A 22,057-nucleotide genomic window follows, 5' to 3' on the forward strand; every position below is an offset into this window, starting at 1 on the left:
GTGGTCTTCAAAAATGTTCTGTGTTAAGTGCTTCAGTCTTACATTCTTTTGTTTCAATTCAAGGCAATTCTACTTCATGCATTACAATTTCTTTACATAAATTAGATTATCCCTTGCTATGACAGTTTTATCTAGTTGCATGTTTATATTGTAGTTAATGCCATTTAACTGGCCTGAAACTCAAATCTGGCAGAATATATATAATGTATAAATTTTTAGCTACTCGTTTGATTTAAACATAACTGTCCAGTTATGTATCTGACACATTGGTAATTTCTGGATATAGTACATGGATATTAATTCAGTGCATATAATAATAAACCATAACTAAAATGTATGATGCGCTGGGGCAGGTGCATGGTATTCCAACAGTTTATGCGTGTGATCTTTGCATAAAGCATAAATGAAGGAAACACTGACACCTGGTGGTGATGTTTATATGCAGCAAACCCAGCATAAGTAATAATCCCTGGATAGTATCGTTTAAATTATAATATGTAATAAACTGTATAACGGCAACATTTTTACACGTGATAAATTAATAAGAATATGAATGAACATAGTACCACACAGTTAAAAGGTAACGTCAAAGGTTTTGACACACAGTAATATTGTTAATACTTTGCTTCATTAGCTTGAGAATGAAAGGAAACCAAACTTACTTTCGCTATTGAATTCTTGCAGGAAAAAAAAGACACATTGCTGTAAAAATATTTAAAATGTCTTTCTGCAATATAGAAACGCATGTATTATTTGCTAGATGATTCTACTTCATTGAGCAAACAATTGCAACAGATGGCTTTTTTCATGAACTACAGTATGTTAACATCAGTTGCTCAACAACAGTGTCCCAAGCACAATGTTAACCCATGGTAAAAGTCCAGCTCTCTTGTACTGAATTCTACACAATTCACACGTGCTTTTTAACTGAAGTAAATGATACTTAACCGATCGTGATCAGATATTTCACATGAATGAATCCAACAGGTCTGGAAAAATGACTGGTCCAACAAATGCCATTTTGGATTTTGAAATCCTGATCAATACTATTAACGTTGAATTAATGTTGAAACAGGAGATATTACGGTGGTTATCTATATCTGAAAGCATGTGAGGTAGCCCGATTTCTATAAGCACAAATTCTTTTTTATTTAAAATAAAATTGAAATCAAAAATGTTCAATCTCACTGCCTGTTTCTGCCTCTCAAGGTTGCTCTGAGAAGCTTGTTGTATCCTTTCTGCTCGTTAGCAAAAGGGAAACTAAAATGGTAATACACAGAAAAACACAAATTTGCTTTTTAAGAACGAGTTTTGGTGCTTTTGCTCTACATACATACGTGCATACATGTATTTTGCATACACGAAAATCATACATATAAAAGATGGTCTCACAAGAAGAGTCATTTTCTACAAAATGATTTTTGGCAATTGAAATCATCCCTGTTTTAAAATAAGACGGCTCTTTTGACTGAATATACATTTTCCTCTTTTACGTTATTTGCTAACCAGAACCTTTAGTGTGTTCTTTTTGTTACAAGAGGCTGTCACATTAAACAGTAGTCCCCTACCATGCGTTTGCTGTTATCCACATCCAAAGTGACAAGTCTCCCCAACCTGTTTCTCTCTTTGCATCACTTTCTACTGTTTTCCCACTGCCCATAACATCATCAGCTTTGTCTCCATGCACAGGTCATTTCAATATTCAATGTCATTTCAAAAAACACGTCGCTATTATCTGTGTATTGAGTGGGAGGCTACTCACACTACTCGATTTCAATGTGTTTCAATGTGTTTACATTTTTTTAAAGCCATAATTATAATAATAATAATAATAGTACTACTAGTAGAAAATTCTTTACAGTAGCTACGTTGGGCCCGCTGACATGCAAATGATGCATTCGCAAAGAATCTGTTTTGCACTCACAACTGCGCAAAATACGGATCCAGCGTGTACGTAAGCCGCTCTGAGATTAGTTTAAATTTTGGTGTTGAACTTTACCCCCAAGAAAACGGCCAATTGAAACGTTCGTTTCATTGGTGTCAAACAAACAGCAAGGACGGTTATGTATATTCACAAAAAATTGTACGCAAATTTCAGAGGCTGCACGTGGTGTGGAAACGACGAAAACAGCAATCTTACGAATAGTACGCAGTATGAAATGCATTCTCAGGCCCAGGTGAAAGGAAGTATCGAGGATTAGTCTGACAGCAGCAGGAGGGAATGGAGAGAAGGGTATCAAGCGAATTCAGAAACAAATATTCCTTCAAGACGGCAAATTAAACATAATTTATTAGGTAAGACTGTTTTGTGAGTCACGCGGAATGCGTACTGTTTAAACTAGGGGGCAATCAATAGAAAGACGGGGAGAAGCGTGTCTACCCGTACACACAAATAGCTAGCTAGCTAGCTTGCTAGCTGTGTGGCCAAGTAAACAGTTTAATTTGATAAAGTCTACTGTCGTTGCTTGTCAGGTAACTAAGTAATAGTATTGCTTTTTATGCTTGCTGTAGTAGCTGCTATGCTATACGTTTTTTGCCAGTTTATTTAGACCAAATGTTAACGTGGAAAAATAAACGTTTTTATGTCGACACTAGACCCGAGGAACACGGCCATTACTCCTAGCATGCTGGCAAACGCATGGTTTTAAATGTGCTGTCGGTTGCTAGCTGGCTAACCTGACCAGCTCAGGTAGCAAAGCGAGATGGCTAGCTAACATGATACCTTGCTAGAAAGCTAGCTTCATGCGAACATTTGATTAATTGCTTGCTGGGTAGCTACAGTGTAGCTGTATAGTTAATATTAATGTGGCGGTGTTGGCGATAGCTAGCTGCATTGATTGAAACGGCAGCCTAGCTAGTGAGCCAGAAATTAAGGCCAAGGTCGCAGTGAGGCCTAGCTAGATAGATAGTTAGCTCTCTGATTTAGCTGGTTAGCTAATTATATTAGCGAGCAGGCTATATTCTGCGATTCTTCTTTTCATTGTCTTGTTCTTAGAGACCAAGAGATTTGTCCTTTTGTGCATTTAAATCACGCTGACTACACAGAACAGAAGTATAGCTAGCAACGTTGTAAATATATCTTTCCCTATACACCTGGCACACTTAAGGATGAAATATTCGAGTGGTTTGCCAGCAAACTAACAGTACAGTACAGTAACAATACGTAGCTAGCTTTTCCTAGCCAGTAACGTTACAAAATTCATAAATGATATGTTAATGTGAAGAACACATAATTTGTGTGTAAAGATTATTTGCACCTAGTTAGCTAGCTCGTTTAATACGCTGGATACTGGTTTAACGTGTGAGGTAACTACCTGGCAAACAATGTCCCACAAAAGTTAGCATGCAGTTGTGTTCATGTAACATTGGCAGAATGTTGCAGACAAAAGGGGGCACTGAGTCAAGACAAGTTAGCTAGCTGGTAGTCACGCAAGTTCAGATAAATATTTGTTACTGTCACCTGCAATTATTTGTTGACGTTTACTTGCTTGCTGACTATCTACTTTATCCAGTGTATTCAAAGAAAGTAAATACGAAGTGGACTTTGTCGTTATCAAATAGTCCTGTAACAGTAAACAGCAATATTGTTTTCGGCGTGTGAAGGGAAAACCAGTTAGGTCTGCTACAGGATCTAAACTGCAGTCATGGCCCAGGACATGAGTTATTCCTGGAGTTAAAGACCAAAATCGATACATAAGTGAGCCAGACAGACACCTGAAGTGGTGGTGACAGCACCCTCTCACCCTCACCTTTAAAATCTGAGAAAGGTTGTTACTTCAGTATTATTCACATAGGCGCTGTGCATCTGTGGTATTTTTTGAGTGGTCTCCCCTTTGCACTCTGACACATATGAGCAAAATAAAAAAGACACCATCAGCCTCAAAGCAGAAGCAGGGCAATTTGCAGAATTACAAATTATTGTGGTTTACAGTTTGATCACAGGCCTGCTTATTATGTCCTTACAGTAGATTCAAAGACACACTCTGCAGGTCTTTGTGCTGTGCATATAGGAGTGAATGATGGTAATGTATTGTGGCAGTGGACTCTTCTCTGTAGATTTTCTGTAGGTGCTTTCATCGTGATAATAGCTTAGATTGTAGGCTAAGTGCACAGATGCTCTCCCCATGACACTAAATTAACCCTTGGTTGTTTTTTTACACACTAACAATTCAAAAGTAAAAATGGGTTTGAAGCCAAAGTCAGTTGCAGCTTCTCTCTCTGTGAATATATGCTTACTTAAATATGCAGGTTCACATTCCCCCTATTTGTTGTAGGAATCTTTTAAGTAAAATTTCTGTACTGATGGGCTATTTTGTGGAGTAAATCTGTGTCTACATACTGTGTAAAGTTGAATTAAACTGCATCCCGTTACATTAAAATATTATCTAACATTGTAACAATGTTACAACGGGGCAGCAGTGTAGCATAGTGGTTAAGGAGCAGGACTTGTGAGCAAAAGATTGCCAGTTCGATTCCCTGCTGGGGCACTGCTGTTGTACCCTTGGGCAAGGTACTTACCCCCCAATTGCCTCAGTAAATATCCAGCTGTATAAATGGATAACATTGTAACTGATGTAAGACGCTCTGGGTAAGAGCGTCTGCCAAATGCCAATAATGTAATGTAACTAATTATATTATGTCAGACAGCAATAGCTGGGACATAGAATTAACTGTGGTGAACAGTTTTCACAACTTTCATATCTAATAATCCAAAATAATGGAAAGACATATAGGTCCGTTTCAAAGTTAACTAGCATTATGATTAGGCACTTAACTTCCTTGTTTATGATAGCTAAAAATATTCCTCCAGTTGTAATGGTAGACAGACGTGAGCAGAGGCAGAAACACAAGTTGTTAAAGATAGATCTGCCTATTTCAACACTCTAACATAATGGAGCCATGCTGGCTAACAAAGGAATTTAACATGTAGAACTGATATACAATATTTGGTTCTGTTTACATCAGCAGAGAGTGAAACCTGGTTTAGAAATATCAAATTAGCCAGTTAAATAGCTAGCCATCTGTATAGAAGTGCCGCCAATGTACAGTAATTTTTGTAATGCAGTTTGTATAGTGTTGCACATGAATGAGTAAAAAGGTTAGCTAAACAGGTCACTTGTCAACACAGGTAGTCAGTTAGTTGACAAAGGTAGATGATGAGATCTGCTTGTCTGCAGAGAGAGCTACTTTTGCCAATAAAACATCTGGCTAACTAGCTAACTAAGTTGTCAGCAGAATTAACTAACTGGATTGTTGGCATAGGTAGTTAGCTTGGTGTTGGTGTTAGCTACCTATAAAAGGAGAGTGAGTCTAATTTGAGATTATAGATCGATAGCCAACTTTATTTTATGTAGCCATCTGCTAATTTGACAATATACACTGATCTTACATACCATGAAATGTGCAGAGCAAATACAGGCATTTCTGATAATGTTCTTATACAGATCCATACACTTGATGGCTTGCAGCCAGATTTGCCGACATTGTTTGAGATCTGGCTGTGTGCAGTGAGAAAATGGAGTTTCCACCTGCGTTTGGTCTGTTCTGACACCCAGTGGCAGAGCAAGATTGCTATGTCTGTTTGCTCACACACAAGGAGTGGACATACTCACAAGAAAAAGATTGATTGATATGCATAAAGCTTTTTTTTTTCCTCAATTCCAAAGACAGTGCTTTGCAGAATCTGCAATGTCATTGCAGTTTCTACCCAGAAATTTTTATTTGGGGGTACAGGAGAAGTCAGTTATGGTTTGAATTTTATGTTTATGAAAAAATATGCATTGAAGAGCTTAAATAATAGCTATATTTGGCCCCTTCGCGTACTCTGCGAAAAGCGCTTGGGTTTCCACGTGCCGCGGTCCCTCCGTTGTGTGCATCCGCTCAGAATTGCAGGCCCTTCATCGTGCAGTAATGGAAAATAAGTAAATAAAATAATGAGCCTGCATTAACTCAGCAGGGTATGGCAACACAAGCTCCCTCAAACAAGGGGCCGCTTGAAGGAGGGAGGATGTGGTCAAGCGAAGCAGCCACCACATCCTAGACAGTGGTGACAGACAGGGAAGGCTACTGACAGCCATATACGGTCACCCCCTCAGTAATCCAGTGTGATACTCACACCTTCCGCCGATACTGATCTTTTCCTTTTAAAAGAGATGGTACTTAGGAGGTTGGAGGATGCGATTTTTACTGGGAGTTGTACAGCTCTGTTCCAGAGCTCTTTTGACACAGGCGTAGCGTTAATACATTCAGAAAACTCCCACATATATCATAATGGTGCATTGCTGTAGATTAGCTTCTGAAGGCATTTATCAATTTTCGAGGGACAGACAAACCGCACATTCTTAATTTTGAAATTTGCCTTATTAGAGGGAAATTTGTTGTCTTAGAAGGAAAGGGTGACATTTCATATTTAAAAGAAATATTGAATTTAAATGAAAAATATAGCTAAAATGTTGGTGTTTTTGGCAGGGTCAGTCACATTTCCAATTGCATTGCTCTGTATGGTATCCTGATGCCCTCTCAGTCAGAACTGTCATTTCCTGGGGACCAGTTACCCTTCTGTTACTGTAAAAAACAGGGCATCCTTTCCTGAATCCACTGTCTTCACAGGGAGAACAAAATGAAGACGCTGCAGGGCAGTGAAGCTGCTTTTCACTCTTTTTATTAAAGGCAGAGTGGTGTGCAAGCCATTTCTGTTAATTTCACTCATTTGAAGAGTGCGCTACTCAGCCACAATAGCAATGCTCTACTTCTGCCTAAAAGTACTACAGCAGTTATTGAATTTTACTGAAATTAACTTTTTTCCTCAATTACTCTGAGGTTATGCTGTGCTGAGGAATGTTTGAGTAGAAGTAGGTAAAATTCTGACAGATTTCAATGCACACACTAATGGGCATCAACACTAATGTTTATGCTGTTTGGGTAGTTAGTGGCTGGAATAAAGTATGGGAGTGCATATATGCATGTACAGCATAGGAAATTTTGTGGATTACGTAAGGCCAACTGTCTTTGTGGGTCACAGCCAAATGCAGTGTCTGTAGGGGGTCTTTACTGGCAACTCTTATTTGAGAGAAGACTCACTCTGACATGTTTCCTTATTGAAACTTAATGAACGAGCCATGTTTCCAGTGTCTGCTACTGAGTGGGACTTAACAAATCATTCTGTACCAGAATATCTGTCTCAGAATATTCATCAGGGACACTGCAAACTGGTGTCTGGGGTGAAAATTTTAAGACAAGCTTGTTAGTTATGGGAATGATGTGCAGTGTTTTTGTTAGCTAAGTAGTGATATAGGAAGTGTGAGCTTTATGTAGAGTTGATCAGACATATTTAAGTCTATAGTTAGAAGTGTTGCTGGCTTTTAGTCAAATGGCAGAAAAGATGCCGGTATGCCTAATGCACAGATGCAGAGATGGGATGGCACATTGCTAGTAGGGAATTAAAAATGAGATGGAGATGAGAAAGAGGAATTCAGAAATGTCCCAGTTTGTGCAGAGCAAGTAAGGTTTTATCTGTAGAAAAATGAGCGAAGAGGTTCGGAATAGGTCGACAATGATTTGCTGTCCTCCATAGGGCGTCATACCAGTGGGTGATAATAACTGGGTTTTAAACAATAAATCTCAACTCAGTATCACCCATACTGCCCCTGGCAACTCTCTTCCTGCTGCATGGTTTGATTTCAGTTGCATTTCTTGGTGGTTTGTAAGCTAACAGGGTAGAGTTTGTAGATACTGTGCTGGGAATGTAAAATCAAGCCTTTGTGTCTTGTACCTTTGTTAAATGCAAGCATTCTGTTGCCTGGATAAAGACATCTGCTTATAAATTAGTCTGATTGATACAAAGTTGCAGATACTTTCCTGACCTATAACAGATACCAGAATTTACCAGTGTCTGATTGAAGAGCTGCTATTCTTATGTTTGTAATTACATGTTATTTTTAATGCAAATACTATTTGCAAATCTTAATTCTTTTCCGGTAATTTATATATACCTGCATTTTCAATGTGTCATTTAGTCTTAGGTCTTGTCATCACCACATGGAGGCCCATGTATATTCAGCAGTCTAAAAAGGTAGTTAGGGCATATTTGCATAGCAGCATAAATCTCAACAACTGCTTGACTACTTTTTTGATAATAACACTTTCTCCCTAATCAGTAAATTACCCATTGACGTGAAGCTTTGAAGAGCTGCATCCACCTTTGACATTGGGTTGACCATCTCTGTAATGCAGGGAACTTTTTGTGCATCGGTGTGTTCTTGAAGGAAGATATTAAAGTTGTTACGAGTGAACAGTCTTTATGGACAACAAAATTGACTGGTCATATCCAACAGGATGTTTAATTCAAGTTACAGTGTCATCTTAATCAGCAGTTTTGAGGCTAATTCCATTCATGGATTGAGCTAGGCTTTAAGTGCATGTAAATTGTTGTCCCTCCCGGAAGTGGTCTGGTAGATGCACCCCTTCCTTCCCGCTAAAGCTCCATAGTGTCTGTTACCTCTCTTTATGCTGCTCATGTGTCGTGTGTGGTTTGTGTGTATTCGCTTTAGAGAATGGTTGTGTATGGGTGACTATATGTATGCATGTGCGTCTTAGGGATGGCGAGTCCTTAATTTATGCCGGAATCTGCAGCGACGGGTTATTCATCGCTGCAGTAACCTTTCACCGCTGTTACTATTGTTCAGATGGGGGGTGCGGAGAGGAGGATGAAGCTTACCGCAAAGTCACAGATGCCTTTGGCCTTCACACCGTCAGAGGTGCTGGTCTGCTGCTTTGTCTGATGTCGGGCTCGGAACCATTGACATGCTAATACGGGTCACGCTCGGCTCTTTGTTCTAGAACTTGCCTGGGTCTGTGGTATGTGGCTGTCTGGGCTAAAGTGCTCCTATTCTTCCACACTATCATGCTTTCGGTCAGCGGCGGGGGAAAGCAGAGGGAGAATGTCTGAAGCCTGTTTGCCATGTTCAGACGCCGAATAAGCCGGAGGGGCTTGTTAATTCTCCTCTATGTTTTGCCATAAGCGGTCGTGTGTGTGTTAGAGGAGGGTCGGGATGTGCTCTGCGGGTCTTTAGGATCGTAATCGTTCTCAGGCACTGAAACGCACAACAACAATGGTGTCTCTGTTGCTGCAGAGACTCGGGACGAGTGACGATCAAAGCTCAGGAGAGACGATTGCATGCATGTACGGTTAATTTCTCTGACACAGGACCACAGAAACATAAGAATTGTTGTAAATTCCACCATAGCTGTGCACAGATGCATTCGCATTGCTTTAATACTAGTAGATTCTCCAGCATGACATTCTGAAAACCGTATGTCAGTATGTGTCTGAAGTACTTGTGTAGTAAAAATCTCGTGGAAATCTCAGAGGTGTAGAGGGCAACGTGAGGTATGTTTATTTAATTTCAGTTTGCATGTAACAGTTGAAGATTTTACAGTCTATAGTGTTGAATTAAAAAAGAGTTCACCTAATGATGAAGATTTTATGTTAAAATGACTGGGGCTTTGATTTACTACAGCTTTTAAAGTGTGGTCACAGGAAATGTTCTTTCATTTCAAAAGGGTAACATTTATAAAGAAATTAAGTTGTCACAGAGGTGCCCTGGAATTCATAGCTGGGAAATTGAGGTAAAACTAACTAAAGGTCCATTATTTTTCTATGTCTCTGCAGTGTAAGAAGAATACACAGTTTCTCAGGCAGCAACAGTGCCCAACAACTGCTTAAAGGTAGGTGATGTGGCTGTTTTGTATCAGTGGCCTCTAATGCTTTTTCATGCAAATCTATATATTGTTGGACCTTCAGTTATCTTTATGCCTGCATATGGACCTCTTTGTGGTGAGAGCAGTTTGGCCTTTTGTGTGTGTTTTTTTTATGGAACATCTGGTATTGTCAGGTGTGAGTGTTCTCATCTTCTGCTTCGAACAAGCCAAACTCTAGTACACTAAAAACAAGGCGGTGCCAAGGTAGCCAAACCAGGAGTGGTAGGGTTATTAATCTGAAATATCAGTGGAGCGTGCAGCGCGGGACTGTATACCATTTTCACAGTTTTGTGTGTGTGTGTGTGTGTGTGTGTGTGTGTGTGTGTGTTAGGACTATGTTCAGTGTTTTTTCCATTTGCTGATTACATGTACAGATACACTAAACAAGTATTTGAGGCAAACATCTTGAAAATGCAGCGCTAACATTTCATTTTATTTGCTGTAACATTACATATTGCACATGCAGACCGGATAGCTATGTTGCGTGGTTTTAGCTGTAGAATACCTCATGTCTGGCAAGCCTGGCGCTTAATTCAAGCCAGTGAGCCCTGGCAGGATTTTCATTAGGTCAGTCTGTCCGGTCAGTGTGTACGGGTGGTTGGGTGTGAATGGGAGATTAAGAAACCCAACTTGACCAGATTCTACAGACAAATCTCTGAGAGTCTTCGGGCATCCCTGAGCCAAGTGGAGACCACTTAGCCAAGTGATTAGACATGTTATCACATATTTTCTGTTCTGTTGGCCAGGCGGGGAGGTCTTTTGGCTGAGAATGCCGCCCTGCCTCTACAATGGTAAGGGGACCCCTTGAATCCTTATTTAAATTGACACACTTGTTAATTTAAATAAGTCAGGCAATTTAGTACATTTGGATGCATTACAGTTCATAGCAATGGTGGCTTCTGCCTATGATTACATGCAGGGATACTATGAGTCTGTAGTTTACGACTAAAACAGATGAAAGCGTGATAACAGTTTATGATTAGCTATCATTCTCTGACACACTTGGCATTGTGTCAACTGTACCGCGCCTCTCATTTTGTCCTACTCACATTCAACAATACTTGCAGCTACAAATAATTTTGCTAATTTCTGATCCTCGGTATACATATAGCATAGTCTGTGTATCTTTAGACCACACAGCTAGTGGTCTGGACTGATTACGTAAGTTTGGACCATGAGCTCTCCATATTGAATGGGTCTCAAAATCTGCTGTGGAAATGTGACATGGTCTCTGAAACCACTTGTCATTGGAGGTGTAGCTTGTGTCTGTGTCTTTTCATTCTCGGGTGATCATGCAACATGTTGCATTACTAATCCATTACTGTTGAAATGGAATGTTTATAGATAGTTGTAGATAACACATTAACAGCCACAAAACCATTGTAGAACAATTTTCTGTAGTGATTTACATGTTAGGCCTATTTTTACCACAGTTGTATGTATGTGGATATTTCTTGCACATATTAAGTATACATTTTTTTATCTCTGTAATCATTCCCTCATTAAGTTCTTCACCGATACAGGTTACCTTTGAGTTAAAAACATCTTTTACCTGTTGGATATTTAGGACCATTTGAATACTGCTTCTCTTATGTTTAATTCCAGTCCCTGGCCCAAAACAAATGGTCATACTGTCACACCCATTGCAAGTAAAGCAAGGCTGATAATAGTAATTTTAATGCAAGTATCATTTTTGCTGTTTGCTGTGTCCCCTAATACTGACTTTGCGTGAACTGAAATTGAGCATTGCTTCTTTTAAATATGGTCTGATATTTTGGTGTGAACATAATGAACACTCCTATAAACAAGGGAATGTCCACAGTGATGACTTTCAGTGTCATGGATTCTCTGATTCTTGCCTGATTCTCTTTCACATCTGGCTGAAGAAACACCAAGGTTTATTTTTGGATTAGACTATATTTGTCACTCTGCAGATATTGATAGATTAGCCTTTAAAATTTAATTTCTCATTTTCTCTCCAGAAATCACATCTGCTGACTTGAACTTTGTCTTCCTTAACGTTCCCAGTTGATGGTTGAAAGGCATTTTTTGTTTTATGAGTCCTTTGAGACTTGTGCTGTAATATCATCATCTACATTTAATCATTGGAAAATGGTCCAAGATATCTTGCTCCTTTGGTGAAATAACCAAAATCCAGCAGTTTGCTATGTGTGTTTCCCAGAAATATTGCTTAATTTACATGCATCGAGTTCAGGGAACAGTGAGTTGTGCTTATTTTTGGAGGCCTGCATGATAGCAACAGATGGCTACATATTTGTTAATGTTTGTCAATTGCTATGCTTTTCAACTTATATAAAAGCAATCGTTGTGGAAAACTCAATTTAATTTTGTTTATAAAAATGGTTTTGCACTGCAGGACTTGGCTGAAGAAAATAAGAGCTTAAAATAAAGTAACTTTTGTATGTTGACATTGCATTATTCCTGATTTTTCATCATGTACTTTGTTTTACTTGCGAATGTACAGATATGTAATGCACTTTTTGCTGTGATTTTTTTTTCTCCCTCCCAGAGAAGTGATGCTGAGGAATAACATGAGCTGATTGAGACTGCTGAAGATGAAGCCCAGAATCAGTGCTACCTGGTCACACAGCGAAATTTCAAAAAGTCTCACTGTAGGTTCCTGCTGACTCTCATTCTGTCAGGATAGAGCAGCGTGAAGCAATGCAGTTAAAGCGAGACAAAAGAGAACCTCTTCTCTTCACAACACTCTTTTCTCTTAGTTATCTCAGTTCTCCGTGGTTTTTTCTGCTCACTCTTCAGTTCTAAAGCGTTCTGTAAAAAAAAATTCTTGAATTCCTGATTCCAGTGTTACTTCATTATATGTAATTTTCTTACCCCACAAAATTACAGATGGCTGGTCTGGGAAATCTTGTGGGGACTTAAAAATGGCCTACCTTAATAGAATGTTTTCTGCTTCCTTTGGTGGTTATGCCAACAATTTTACATGTAACCTCAAAAGATGTATAGCTGTACCGTGGTGGAATAGCAGCAGAGCTGCAAGCGATTACTGCAAGCGTTCCCTTGTCGATCAGGTTTACATTTGTGAGACACCTCAAACTGTCAGCCCAAGCACAAAATTTCTGTTTATTTTTCTAGCAGAGTGATGCTCTTAGTCCAGCTGTTCATCTTCTCTTGCACTGACCGTATAGTCCTGTGAAATTGTTCAGGCTCATCTTGTAACATTGTGGCATGTGAATGTTGCCATAACAAAGCAGTGGTGTTTTGGACGGTGCGACGCTTTTGCTATCTGCTGTGTATATGGAAACAGGTATTTTGCTATAATTGTATAATGTGTTGGGGTTGTGTCTGTGCAGTAAGCTTCAGAACACAATGAAATGAGATAGACACTGGAAGATTGGAGGCCCCTGCTTTACTATCCCTAAGCATGGCAGGACTACAGCTTGTGACCCCCGCTTCCTCACCCATGGGACCCTTCTTTGGTCTCCCGTGGCAACAGGAGGCCATCCATGACAACATTTACACACCAAGAAAATATCAGGCAAGTTTTATGGGGATTTTTTTTTTATGGTTTTTTTTGGGGAGGTGTCTAGAGTAGGAGTTTCCTTCACATTAAACTTGGTGACATTTTACTGGTTTTCAATGCTGCATTTTAGTTGTAACATTTTTTCCCAATTTCTTGTGGTTTTGAAATTTTTGTACAGGAAAAATCAAAGGCTTGGTCATTTTGTCATGTGGTATATTGGGTGTTACAGCATGTCACCCACCCCCTACTATGCAGTCTGTACCTGTTGTAGATTGTGTTTGATGACACAGGCACAAAGACATAAAAAGACATAAGTAGAATTTTATAAGCAAAATGCAGTACTTCACTCAGATTTTGACTGTCACTCAAAACCAGTATATGCACATTTCAAGTAGATGAAATTAGTACTGTAATATGGAGATATTCAACTTGCGCGATTAGTTTTCCATAGATATCATTTGTTGATGTTTGAGTTAAAGCCAATTTTGTTATTTAACAGGTTGAACTTCTTGAAGCAGCTCTGGAACACAATACTATCGTTTGCTTAAACACTGGCTCAGGGAAGACCTTTATTGCAGTACTCCTAACAAAAGAGCTCTCCCATCAAATCCGGGGAGACTTCAGAGAAAGTGGGAAAAGGACCATTTTCTTGGTAAATGCAGGTATGTGGCTTCTACTGGTTACCAAATTTATTCACTTGACATACTTTTGAAGCATTTTTCCCATCTTTTAATTGTCTTACACTTAGGGCACATACTACTTTATCACATACAGAATGTCAACTCCATAAAATGTTCCTGCAGTACAGTTTTTTACCTTCAGGTTGTGAGACCAACAATACTAAGTGTAGCTCTGTAGATGATGCCCAGAAAAGGCTATCTTAGTGGACTGGCATCGCTTGTAGCCTAGCCACGTTTTAAACTTAACTGCTTTATGTATGCATGAGCAACTGAGTATAGCCTCACTGAGTGTCCTCAACTGTTTGGAGCTACTGTTTCTCTACTCTTGCTCAAACATGTTTATTTGTTTAAATATTTATTTCAAAGCCTCATCTGTGATCCAGCAAGCAGCTACTGTTCGTACGCATTCAGACCTTCAAGTCGGAGAGTACACCAGCTTAGAGGAGACTTTGTCATGGACTAAGGAGAAGTGGAGCCAAGAAATGATCGAAAACCAGGTGCGATTATACAGCTAGAAAAGTTCTCAGTTATTTGAAAACCGTTTAAACATTCAAAGAAGCAAGTGGGTTTGATAATGTCATTTGCATCGCAAGCAAGTGTCAGATGCAATCTATGCGAATCTTGTCATCTTGTAATTTTTTTCAGGATATTATGCTATCACATTACACTTATTGATGAATTCCTCACTCATTTCCTCTCTTACAGGTGCTTGTTATGACATGCCACATATTTCTACATGTTCTGAAGAATGGAATCTTGCCACTATCAAAAATCAACCTGCTGGTGTTTGATGAGTGTCACCTTGCAATCATGGACCATCCCTACCGGGAAATAATGAAGGTAAAATTACAGCCTATGCATTTAATTGAAATTTGATGGCTATATCCTTCATTGTATAGAAGGCAAAATGTGTCATCTTGCAGGCATAATTTTGAAATGGAAAGTGTCAGTCCATCTGAGGCCATAATGGAAAGTTATCTAACTACCTTCATGAAATTGAATTCATTGACTCTAGTTGATATTGTTTCACTGAAGTGAAGACTGGTTTTATGGAAGCATGTAATGTTTTGTCGCTATTTTAAAACGAAGACCTGAATCTTAATACAGTGAGTGAGTCGAGGTATTGCTGTATTTAAGGGTATTTTACTTGAGACCGTGGAGCTATGGGTTTGAATTGCACTGGAGAGACTACTGTTGTAAAGTCCAAATGTATGGGTTATGTCAGATGTAGCAGAAGTATACTGTCCTAAACACAACCTGTTTTTTCTACACTTCCAGATATGTGAGGGGTGTCCATGCAGTCCTCGAATTCTGGGTCTGACTGCTTCCATTTTAAATGGCAAATGTGACCCATCCGAGCTGGAGGAGAAGATTCAGAACTTGGAGAGGATCTTGAAAAGCAATGCAGAAACTGCTACTGACCTTGTAGTCTTGGATAGGTAGCTACATTGTCTTTTAAAGAGGGTTGCTTTCAGTGGACTAAATATAATTAAAATACTATGGGTGTCAAACCTCAGATTGTGGAAGACGTGTGTGTGTGTATGTGTGTGTATGTGTGTGTATGTGTGTGTATGTGTGTGTATGCGTGTGTATGCGTGTGTATGCGTGTGTGTGTGTGTGCGTGCGTGTGTATGCGTGTGTGTGTGCGTGCGTGCACACACGCTGGCTGTCTGCTCTTTGCTCTTCTCTTAGTTTCTTCATAAGACAAAGTACTGTATGTAGCCCTCTGTTTTCATCCTTGCAAGTAATGAGTCCCAGATAGGTCGCTGGGAGGCCCTGATCTGTGGGTTGACAAGGAAACCTGACTGACATAAACTCACTCTTCCCTGCCTAGATGAAGCCAGTGATGTGCCCATGCTGTGTTCTCCTGGTTATAGATGTACTGTAGACTTGAATGAGGGGTGTCCCCTGAGCTATAGGTCCCATTTTGCACAGAGAACAAGTGCGTTTATTGACTGAGCCATTTGCGAGACTCCAGCATTTTTTAAAATAACATCATATGTTAATTGTATCTGGCCTATGTGACATTATTCACTGCATTGTAGTTTGGCAAACAGATCAGGATCAAATGATTCAATGCATTTTTGATGAAAAAAAAAATGTATAATGTATAATGAACTAACTGGACCAATCAAGCAAGGATAAATGGATGGAACAGAAAAACAGGAATCAGCTCCTCCAGGAATTAAGTTTGACAAAATGAAAAATCTTAGATTAAAACGTCTGCATGTTGGAGCTCTGTTGTGAATTAACCTCTGTGACGAAGCTGAGTGCATTGTAAACTCGGTAATCTGCTTGTTATTCGCACAGGTATGCCTCACAGCCGCGTGAAGTTGTGCTGGATTGTGGACCTTACCTAGACAAGAGCGGGCTCTGTGAGCGACTCCTGAATGAGCTTGATGAAGCACTCGGCTTTCTTAATGACTGCAACGTGTCAGCACACCGAGAGGACAGAGATCCAACGTTCATCTCTAAACAGGTTCGCTGGCTTTGCTCACCTGGAAAGTTCAACTTCTTTACAACAAGATTGTCATATAAAAAAACTTACATTTTGAAATCACAAATTACACAATGACAATGACTTTGTATTCTGCATGTTTATTCAGTGGATGCTTTGAGTGCAGTTATGAACATTACTTACAGTCTAGCGCCAAGTACTTGTCTGTTCTGCATTTCTTGCTCATCTTTGGCCATTGTGTTGACGCCCAGGTGCTGAGCGATTGCCGAGCAGTACTGACCGTGCTGGGGCCATGGTGCGCCGATAAGGTGGCCGGAATCATGGTGAGGGAGCTGCAGAAGTACATCAAACACGAGCAGGAGGACTTGAACCGCAAATTCCTGTTGTTTACAGACACTATCCTGAGAAAAATCCACGCGCTCTGTGAAGAGCACTTCTCGCCCGCGTCCCTGGACCTCAAGTTCGTGACGCCGAAAGTGATCAAGCTCCTGGAGATTCTCCACGAGTACAAGCCCTTCGAGAGGCAGCAGTTTGAGAGCGTGGAGTGGTACAACAACCGAAACCAAGACAACTATGTCTCCTGGAGCGACTCGGAGGACGAGGACGAGGACGAGGAGATCGAGGTGAAGGAGAAGCCCGAGGCCAATTTCCCGTCGCCTTTCACCAACATCCTTTGCGGGATCATTTTCGTCGAGAGGCGCTACACAGCGGTCGTCTTGAACCGGTAAGATTAACACCCAGATGGGTTTTTGTTCAGTGTCATTACAGAAGTCTTCTGTGTCTCAACTGTCAGGTAATCGAAGAATTACTTAGTGGTAGCCACAGTGTCATTTTGAGCAAGCCAGTCTCGTCTGCACCTGGATTTTAATTGTTTCTTGTTTGATGTTAACAAAATGCGTTTGATGTCATAGGCTTATAAAAGAGGCTGGAAAGCAGGACCCTGAACTTGCCTACATAAGCAGCAACTTCATTACCGGGCACAGCATTGGAAAGAATCAGCCTCGAAACAAGCAGATGGAGGTTGAATTTAGAAAACAGGAGGAGGTGAGCATCTTTTCATTCTGTCTGTCATCTCAGCTTGCACATATTACAACTTTGCTCTGTTTAAATTGCATTTTGATTTTCTTACAAAACTCTTCCCGTCAATTTTCCCTAGGTTCTCCGAAAATTCCGTGCGCATGAGACCAACTTGCTCATTGCAACTAGTATTGTGGAGGAAGGAGTTGATATTCCAAAGTGCAATTTGGTGGTTCGATTTGACTTGCCAACAGAGTACCGCTCCTACGTTCAGTCTAAAGGGAGAGCACGAGCACCGGTGTCCAATTACATCATGCTGGCTGACACAGAGAGGACAAAAACTTTCGAAGAGGACCTAAAAACGTACAAAGCTATCGAAAAGGTAAATGACACACCCAAAGCACAGTGGTAGGTGACTCTTGATACAAAGGGGAAAAAACATCACTTGGTTTTTTTTTTTTTTTTTTTTTTTTCTTTTCTGTAATTAGATCCTGAGAAACAAATGCTCCAAATCACCGGAATGCAGTGAGTTTGAAGTGGAGCCTGTACTGGACGATGACAATATTCTACCCCCCTACGTGCTGCGCTCTGAAGATGGAGGCCCGAGGGTCACTATAAACACAGCGATCGGGCATGTCAACAGGTAATCATTTCGGCAGTCACCAAAGTCACCTTGTGCAATACATTGGATGAACGTGATTTCAGCTTTGACAGTTCATCAAATGAAACCACATTTAACATGGGAAACTGTAAACATGATGAAAATGTGGAATTTCCTGTTTTAAGGGGCAATTAGTAAAAACTGGATGTGGTGTCAGGGGTGTGTGGAGGTTGGGTTGGTAGCATTTGCAATGCTGGTCCCTGAGGACGCTGTATAGGGACAGGGTTTTGGTGGTGGTATTTACCTCTGTTTCAGATAATCCCTAAACAAATGAAATGGCCTGTGAAAGTGAACATACTGTAAGCTTTAATGCGGATAATTATATCCATTATTCACTAAACACAACTACGTTACCCAGGTGGATACAATGAATGCAGCTGTAAGTGGCAGCAGTTACAACCCCAGCAGTAGTGTTGTCTATCTGTAAAATCACTTTCAGAAGCTGAAGTGGAATAAAATGTTATCACTTACATGAGCACCTTCTACCCTTGCAGATACTGTGCGAGACTGCCCAGTGACCCTTTCACGCACCTGGCACCCAAGTGCAAGACAGTGGAGCTGGCAGACGGAGCTTACAGATCCACTCTCTACCTTCCCATTAACTCTCCTCTCAGAGTTCCCGTCACTGTGAGTGTTGACTGTAGACTGTCAGGTGATGCACACAAGGTTGAGAACTGCTGTGTGAATGCTGAGTCTGCCGTTTCACTTAAGACTACTTTTGTCTCCATGCGATGGTTGTGTATTAGCAGCTTGTTAAATCAATTTACATTTTTGACCTTTTTTTTTTTTTTTTTTAACTTTAAGATTTTGTGCCTAACCTCCATTTTTATGCCTCACTGTCAGCTTTCTACAGTATTCATGACTGTAAAATGTGAAGTCGTTTTCATGTAGTTTCATAAGTGAAATTAAAGCAAAACGTATGATGTACACAATGCTACAGCTGGTACTGTGCTGATGTTGCAGGGGCCGATAATGAACTGTGCGAGACTGTCTGAGAAAGCAGTTGCGCTTCTTTGCTGTGAAAAGCTACACAAAATAGGTAAAAACTCTTTGATATTAAAACTTGAACTTGTTATATTTAAGCTTATTTAAGCTGAGCAAGGATTTATAATGTTAATGATTCTATTAGCAACAATTTCATCCCCTTTCCATGGAAAAAACTGGGTTTTTTATGTGTATCTAATAAATGTTGTAATGGCATATTACAGATGTTTAATCTGAGTAAAACAGGGTGATTGTATAGCTGTTCCCAGCGCAGCGGTAATGCTCACAGTAGTAAAGCCTGTGTCTAAGCATTCCCTTTTTCTCTACCAGGTGAGTTGGACGATCATTTGATGCCGGTGGGGAAGGAGACAGTGAAGTATGAGGAGGAGCTGGATTTGCACGACGAGGAAGAGACTAACGTTCCGGGCAGACCAGGATCTACCAAGAGGCGGCAGTGCTATCCAAAAGCTGTGAGCACCATCTGCTTCAACACACGGTTTTCTACCATTGAGATGCGAAGCTGTTCCTTTGTGGCATGTGTTTTTTTAAAATGTATTTTATTTTTGTGCCCCACAAAAAAACAGATCCCAGAATGTCTTCGGGACAGTTACCCTGTGCCAGAACAATCCTGCTACCTGTATGTGATTGGGATGGTACTCACAACCCCCCTACCTGATGAGCTCAACTTTCGGAGGAGGAAGCTCTACCCTCCAGAGGACACAACAAGATGTTTCGGCATACTGACAGCAAAACCAATACCTCGGGTAATGGCCTTAAGCCTTCATTTACCTGCGGCACACAGGCCTCTTTCACAGGGGAGTGCAGTCCTCCACCACAGCAGCAGCATTGATTTCAAGCTGCTGTTACACCTGAAAAAGTTACCTAACTTGGCCGGACAATGTTCAGTTAATCTCTAACCCATTTTAAATGTGTCAGTGATCAGAAGAATGTTGAGATATTGGAACAGCATTAAACACAACCTGCTGAAGAAGCTACTGGCTTTTACAGACAATTCTGCTTTGAAGTGGTGTAGCCTTGTAACATCCATGGGAAGATTAAAGATTGTTCTCACATGCTGCTCTGAAAATCCCTTGGATGCTGCAGGTCCCATCCCTCACTAGAAGCGTGAGGCCCCACAGCTGTTAAATGCAGCATTGTAATTGTAAATGGCTTCAGTCCTGGGTTTGACGCAGGGCATTGCCAGAACCCTGATAAAGGTCTATAGTTTGCATTGCCTTTTCAGGTAGTTCATATATCATTTGCTCTCATTCACCGCTCCAGATTCCCCACTTCCCGGTGTACACGCGATCGGGGGAGGTCACCATCTCCATAGAGCTGCAGAAGTCGGGGTTCACTCTGAGCGCCCCCCAGCTGGAGCTGATCACGCGCCTGCACCAGTACATCTTCTCCCACATCCTCCGCCTGGAGAAACCTGCACTAGAGTTCAAACCCACCGAGGCCGACTCCGCCTACTGCGTTCTACCTCTTAATGTCGGTGAGTGCGAGACTTGGCCCCCTTTGCGCTTTATTAGATACCTTGACTTCTTGTGATTATTGCTTTTCCAGGACTGTCTCATCTGCCACGAAGGCACAAATCTGTTAAACTCTGTTAAGCCTTACATACCCATCTCAGACAAAATGTGCATTTGTGTTTCACTTTTATACTACGTATTCATTTACATTGTGTGCTAGTTCATGATATCAAAATGATAATGATTTTGATTTACTCTTTTGTTTTTTTTAAGTTCCCTCTGTTGCGTTACTAACGTTGGTATTCAAATGTAATTTTCAGTTGAGGATTCCAACACTCTTGACTTGGACTTTAAATTCATGGAAGACATTGAAAAATCCGAAGCACGTATTGGCATTCCTAACACTCAGTACACCAAGCAGAACCCGTTCATTTTCAAACTGGAGGACTACCAGGATGCAGTCATCATTCCAAGGTATGTGAAAGGAAAATAAGATTAATCAGTTTCAGCGTTGGATGTAATTTGTAAATGAGAGGTTTATACTGTGTAAGGTCTGCACGTGATCTACCAAAACCAAAACCTTTTCAACCTTTCTGATGTTACTCTTTTGTAGGTATCGCAACTTCGACCAGCCTCACCGTTTCTATGTAGCAGACGTCTACACTGATCTCACACCACTGAGCAAATTCCCTTCACCAGAATATGAAACTTTTGCCGAGTACTACAAGACCAAGTATAACCTCGACCTGTCCAATTTAAACCAGCCTCTGCTGGATGTGGACCACACATCCTCAAGGTATGTCATTGAGAGAGGATCGTGTCTTTGAGACTGCATTTTTAAGAAGGATTCATCAGTTGTTTCATATTCATTCACAGTACTTTGAGAGAATACTGAGTCATCCTTTTTTTCTTTAATACAGACTAAACCTTTTAACCCCTCGGCACCTTAATCAAAAAGGCAAAGCCCTTCCCCTCAGCAGTGCTGAGAAGAGGAAGGCCAAATGGGAGAGCCTGCAAAACAAGCAGGTAAAGAGTGTGTCCTCGGTTAGAGTGTACCAATTCACAGCTGTCAATGCTCACTAGTGATTCCTAGGATGAAGACACACATCCTTCCTCCCTAATAAATGACATTTGTCCTCCCCCTCAGATTTTGGTTCCTGAACTGTGTGCCATCCACCCGATCCCTGCCTCTTTGTGGAGGAAAGCGGTCTGCCTTCCCAGCATCCTCTACCGACTTCACTGCCTTCTGACGGCCGAGGAGCTTCGAGCTCAGACAGCCAGCGATGCCGGTGTGGGGGCCCAAACCCTACCACCGGACTTCAGGTCTGTCTGCCTCCTTAGCCTCTCAGTTTTTTGGGGACTGGGGTTTAATCCAAGCGGGTTTTATAATAGAGATTTTGTCTCTTTCGAATTACTTGACCTGCCCTGTAGACATTTGTCTTTCAAGTAACGTAGTTGGATCATCATTAGAATGAAAGGTGAACCTCCGCCTCATTAAAGCTTGTATTTCTGCAGGATTTA

At 40.7% G+C, this 22,057-nt stretch overlaps 1 protein-coding gene across 2 annotated transcripts in view; it reads left to right on the forward strand.

Annotated features, from left to right (window-relative positions):
• Window positions 1–2,178: 2,178 nt before the first annotated feature.
• The window catches only part of dicer1 (dicer 1, ribonuclease type III), a 30,135-nt gene continuing 10,256 nt past the window's right edge, over window positions 2,179–22,057 (forward strand). The window contains exons 1-23 of one of the 2 annotated variants that reach the window (XM_036541963.1): window positions 2,179–2,295; window positions 9,671–9,726; window positions 10,506–10,550; window positions 12,290–12,392; window positions 13,095–13,279; window positions 13,764–13,926; window positions 14,311–14,441; window positions 14,650–14,784; window positions 15,223–15,383; window positions 16,255–16,423; window positions 16,654–17,126; window positions 17,314–17,446; window positions 17,559–17,801; window positions 17,908–18,062; window positions 18,575–18,707; window positions 19,044–19,119; window positions 19,395–19,534; window positions 19,649–19,828; window positions 20,346–20,559; window positions 20,857–21,010; window positions 21,150–21,332; window positions 21,457–21,562; window positions 21,684–21,859. In XM_036541963.1, coding sequence (XP_036397856.1) covers window positions 13,166–13,279; window positions 13,764–13,926; window positions 14,311–14,441; window positions 14,650–14,784; window positions 15,223–15,383; window positions 16,255–16,423; window positions 16,654–17,126; window positions 17,314–17,446; window positions 17,559–17,801; window positions 17,908–18,062; window positions 18,575–18,707; window positions 19,044–19,119; window positions 19,395–19,534; window positions 19,649–19,828; window positions 20,346–20,559; window positions 20,857–21,010; window positions 21,150–21,332; window positions 21,457–21,562; window positions 21,684–21,859 — 3,239 coding nt within the window. In that variant the 5' untranslated portion in view covers window positions 2,179–2,295; window positions 9,671–9,726; window positions 10,506–10,550; window positions 12,290–12,392; window positions 13,095–13,165. The remainder of the gene's footprint in view (window positions 2,296–9,670; window positions 9,727–10,505; window positions 10,551–12,289; window positions 12,393–13,094; window positions 13,280–13,763; window positions 13,927–14,310; window positions 14,442–14,649; window positions 14,785–15,222; window positions 15,384–16,254; window positions 16,424–16,653; window positions 17,127–17,313; window positions 17,447–17,558; window positions 17,802–17,907; window positions 18,063–18,574; window positions 18,708–19,043; window positions 19,120–19,394; window positions 19,535–19,648; window positions 19,829–20,345; window positions 20,560–20,856; window positions 21,011–21,149; window positions 21,333–21,456; window positions 21,563–21,683; window positions 21,860–22,057) is intronic. The other variant, XM_036541962.1, reaches the window with a different exon arrangement.

Source organism: Megalops cyprinoides, chromosome 12 (assembly GCF_013368585.1).
Source record: "Megalops cyprinoides isolate fMegCyp1 chromosome 12, fMegCyp1.pri, whole genome shotgun sequence".
Classification (NCBI taxonomy): domain Eukaryota; kingdom Metazoa; phylum Chordata; class Actinopteri; order Elopiformes; family Megalopidae; genus Megalops; species Megalops cyprinoides.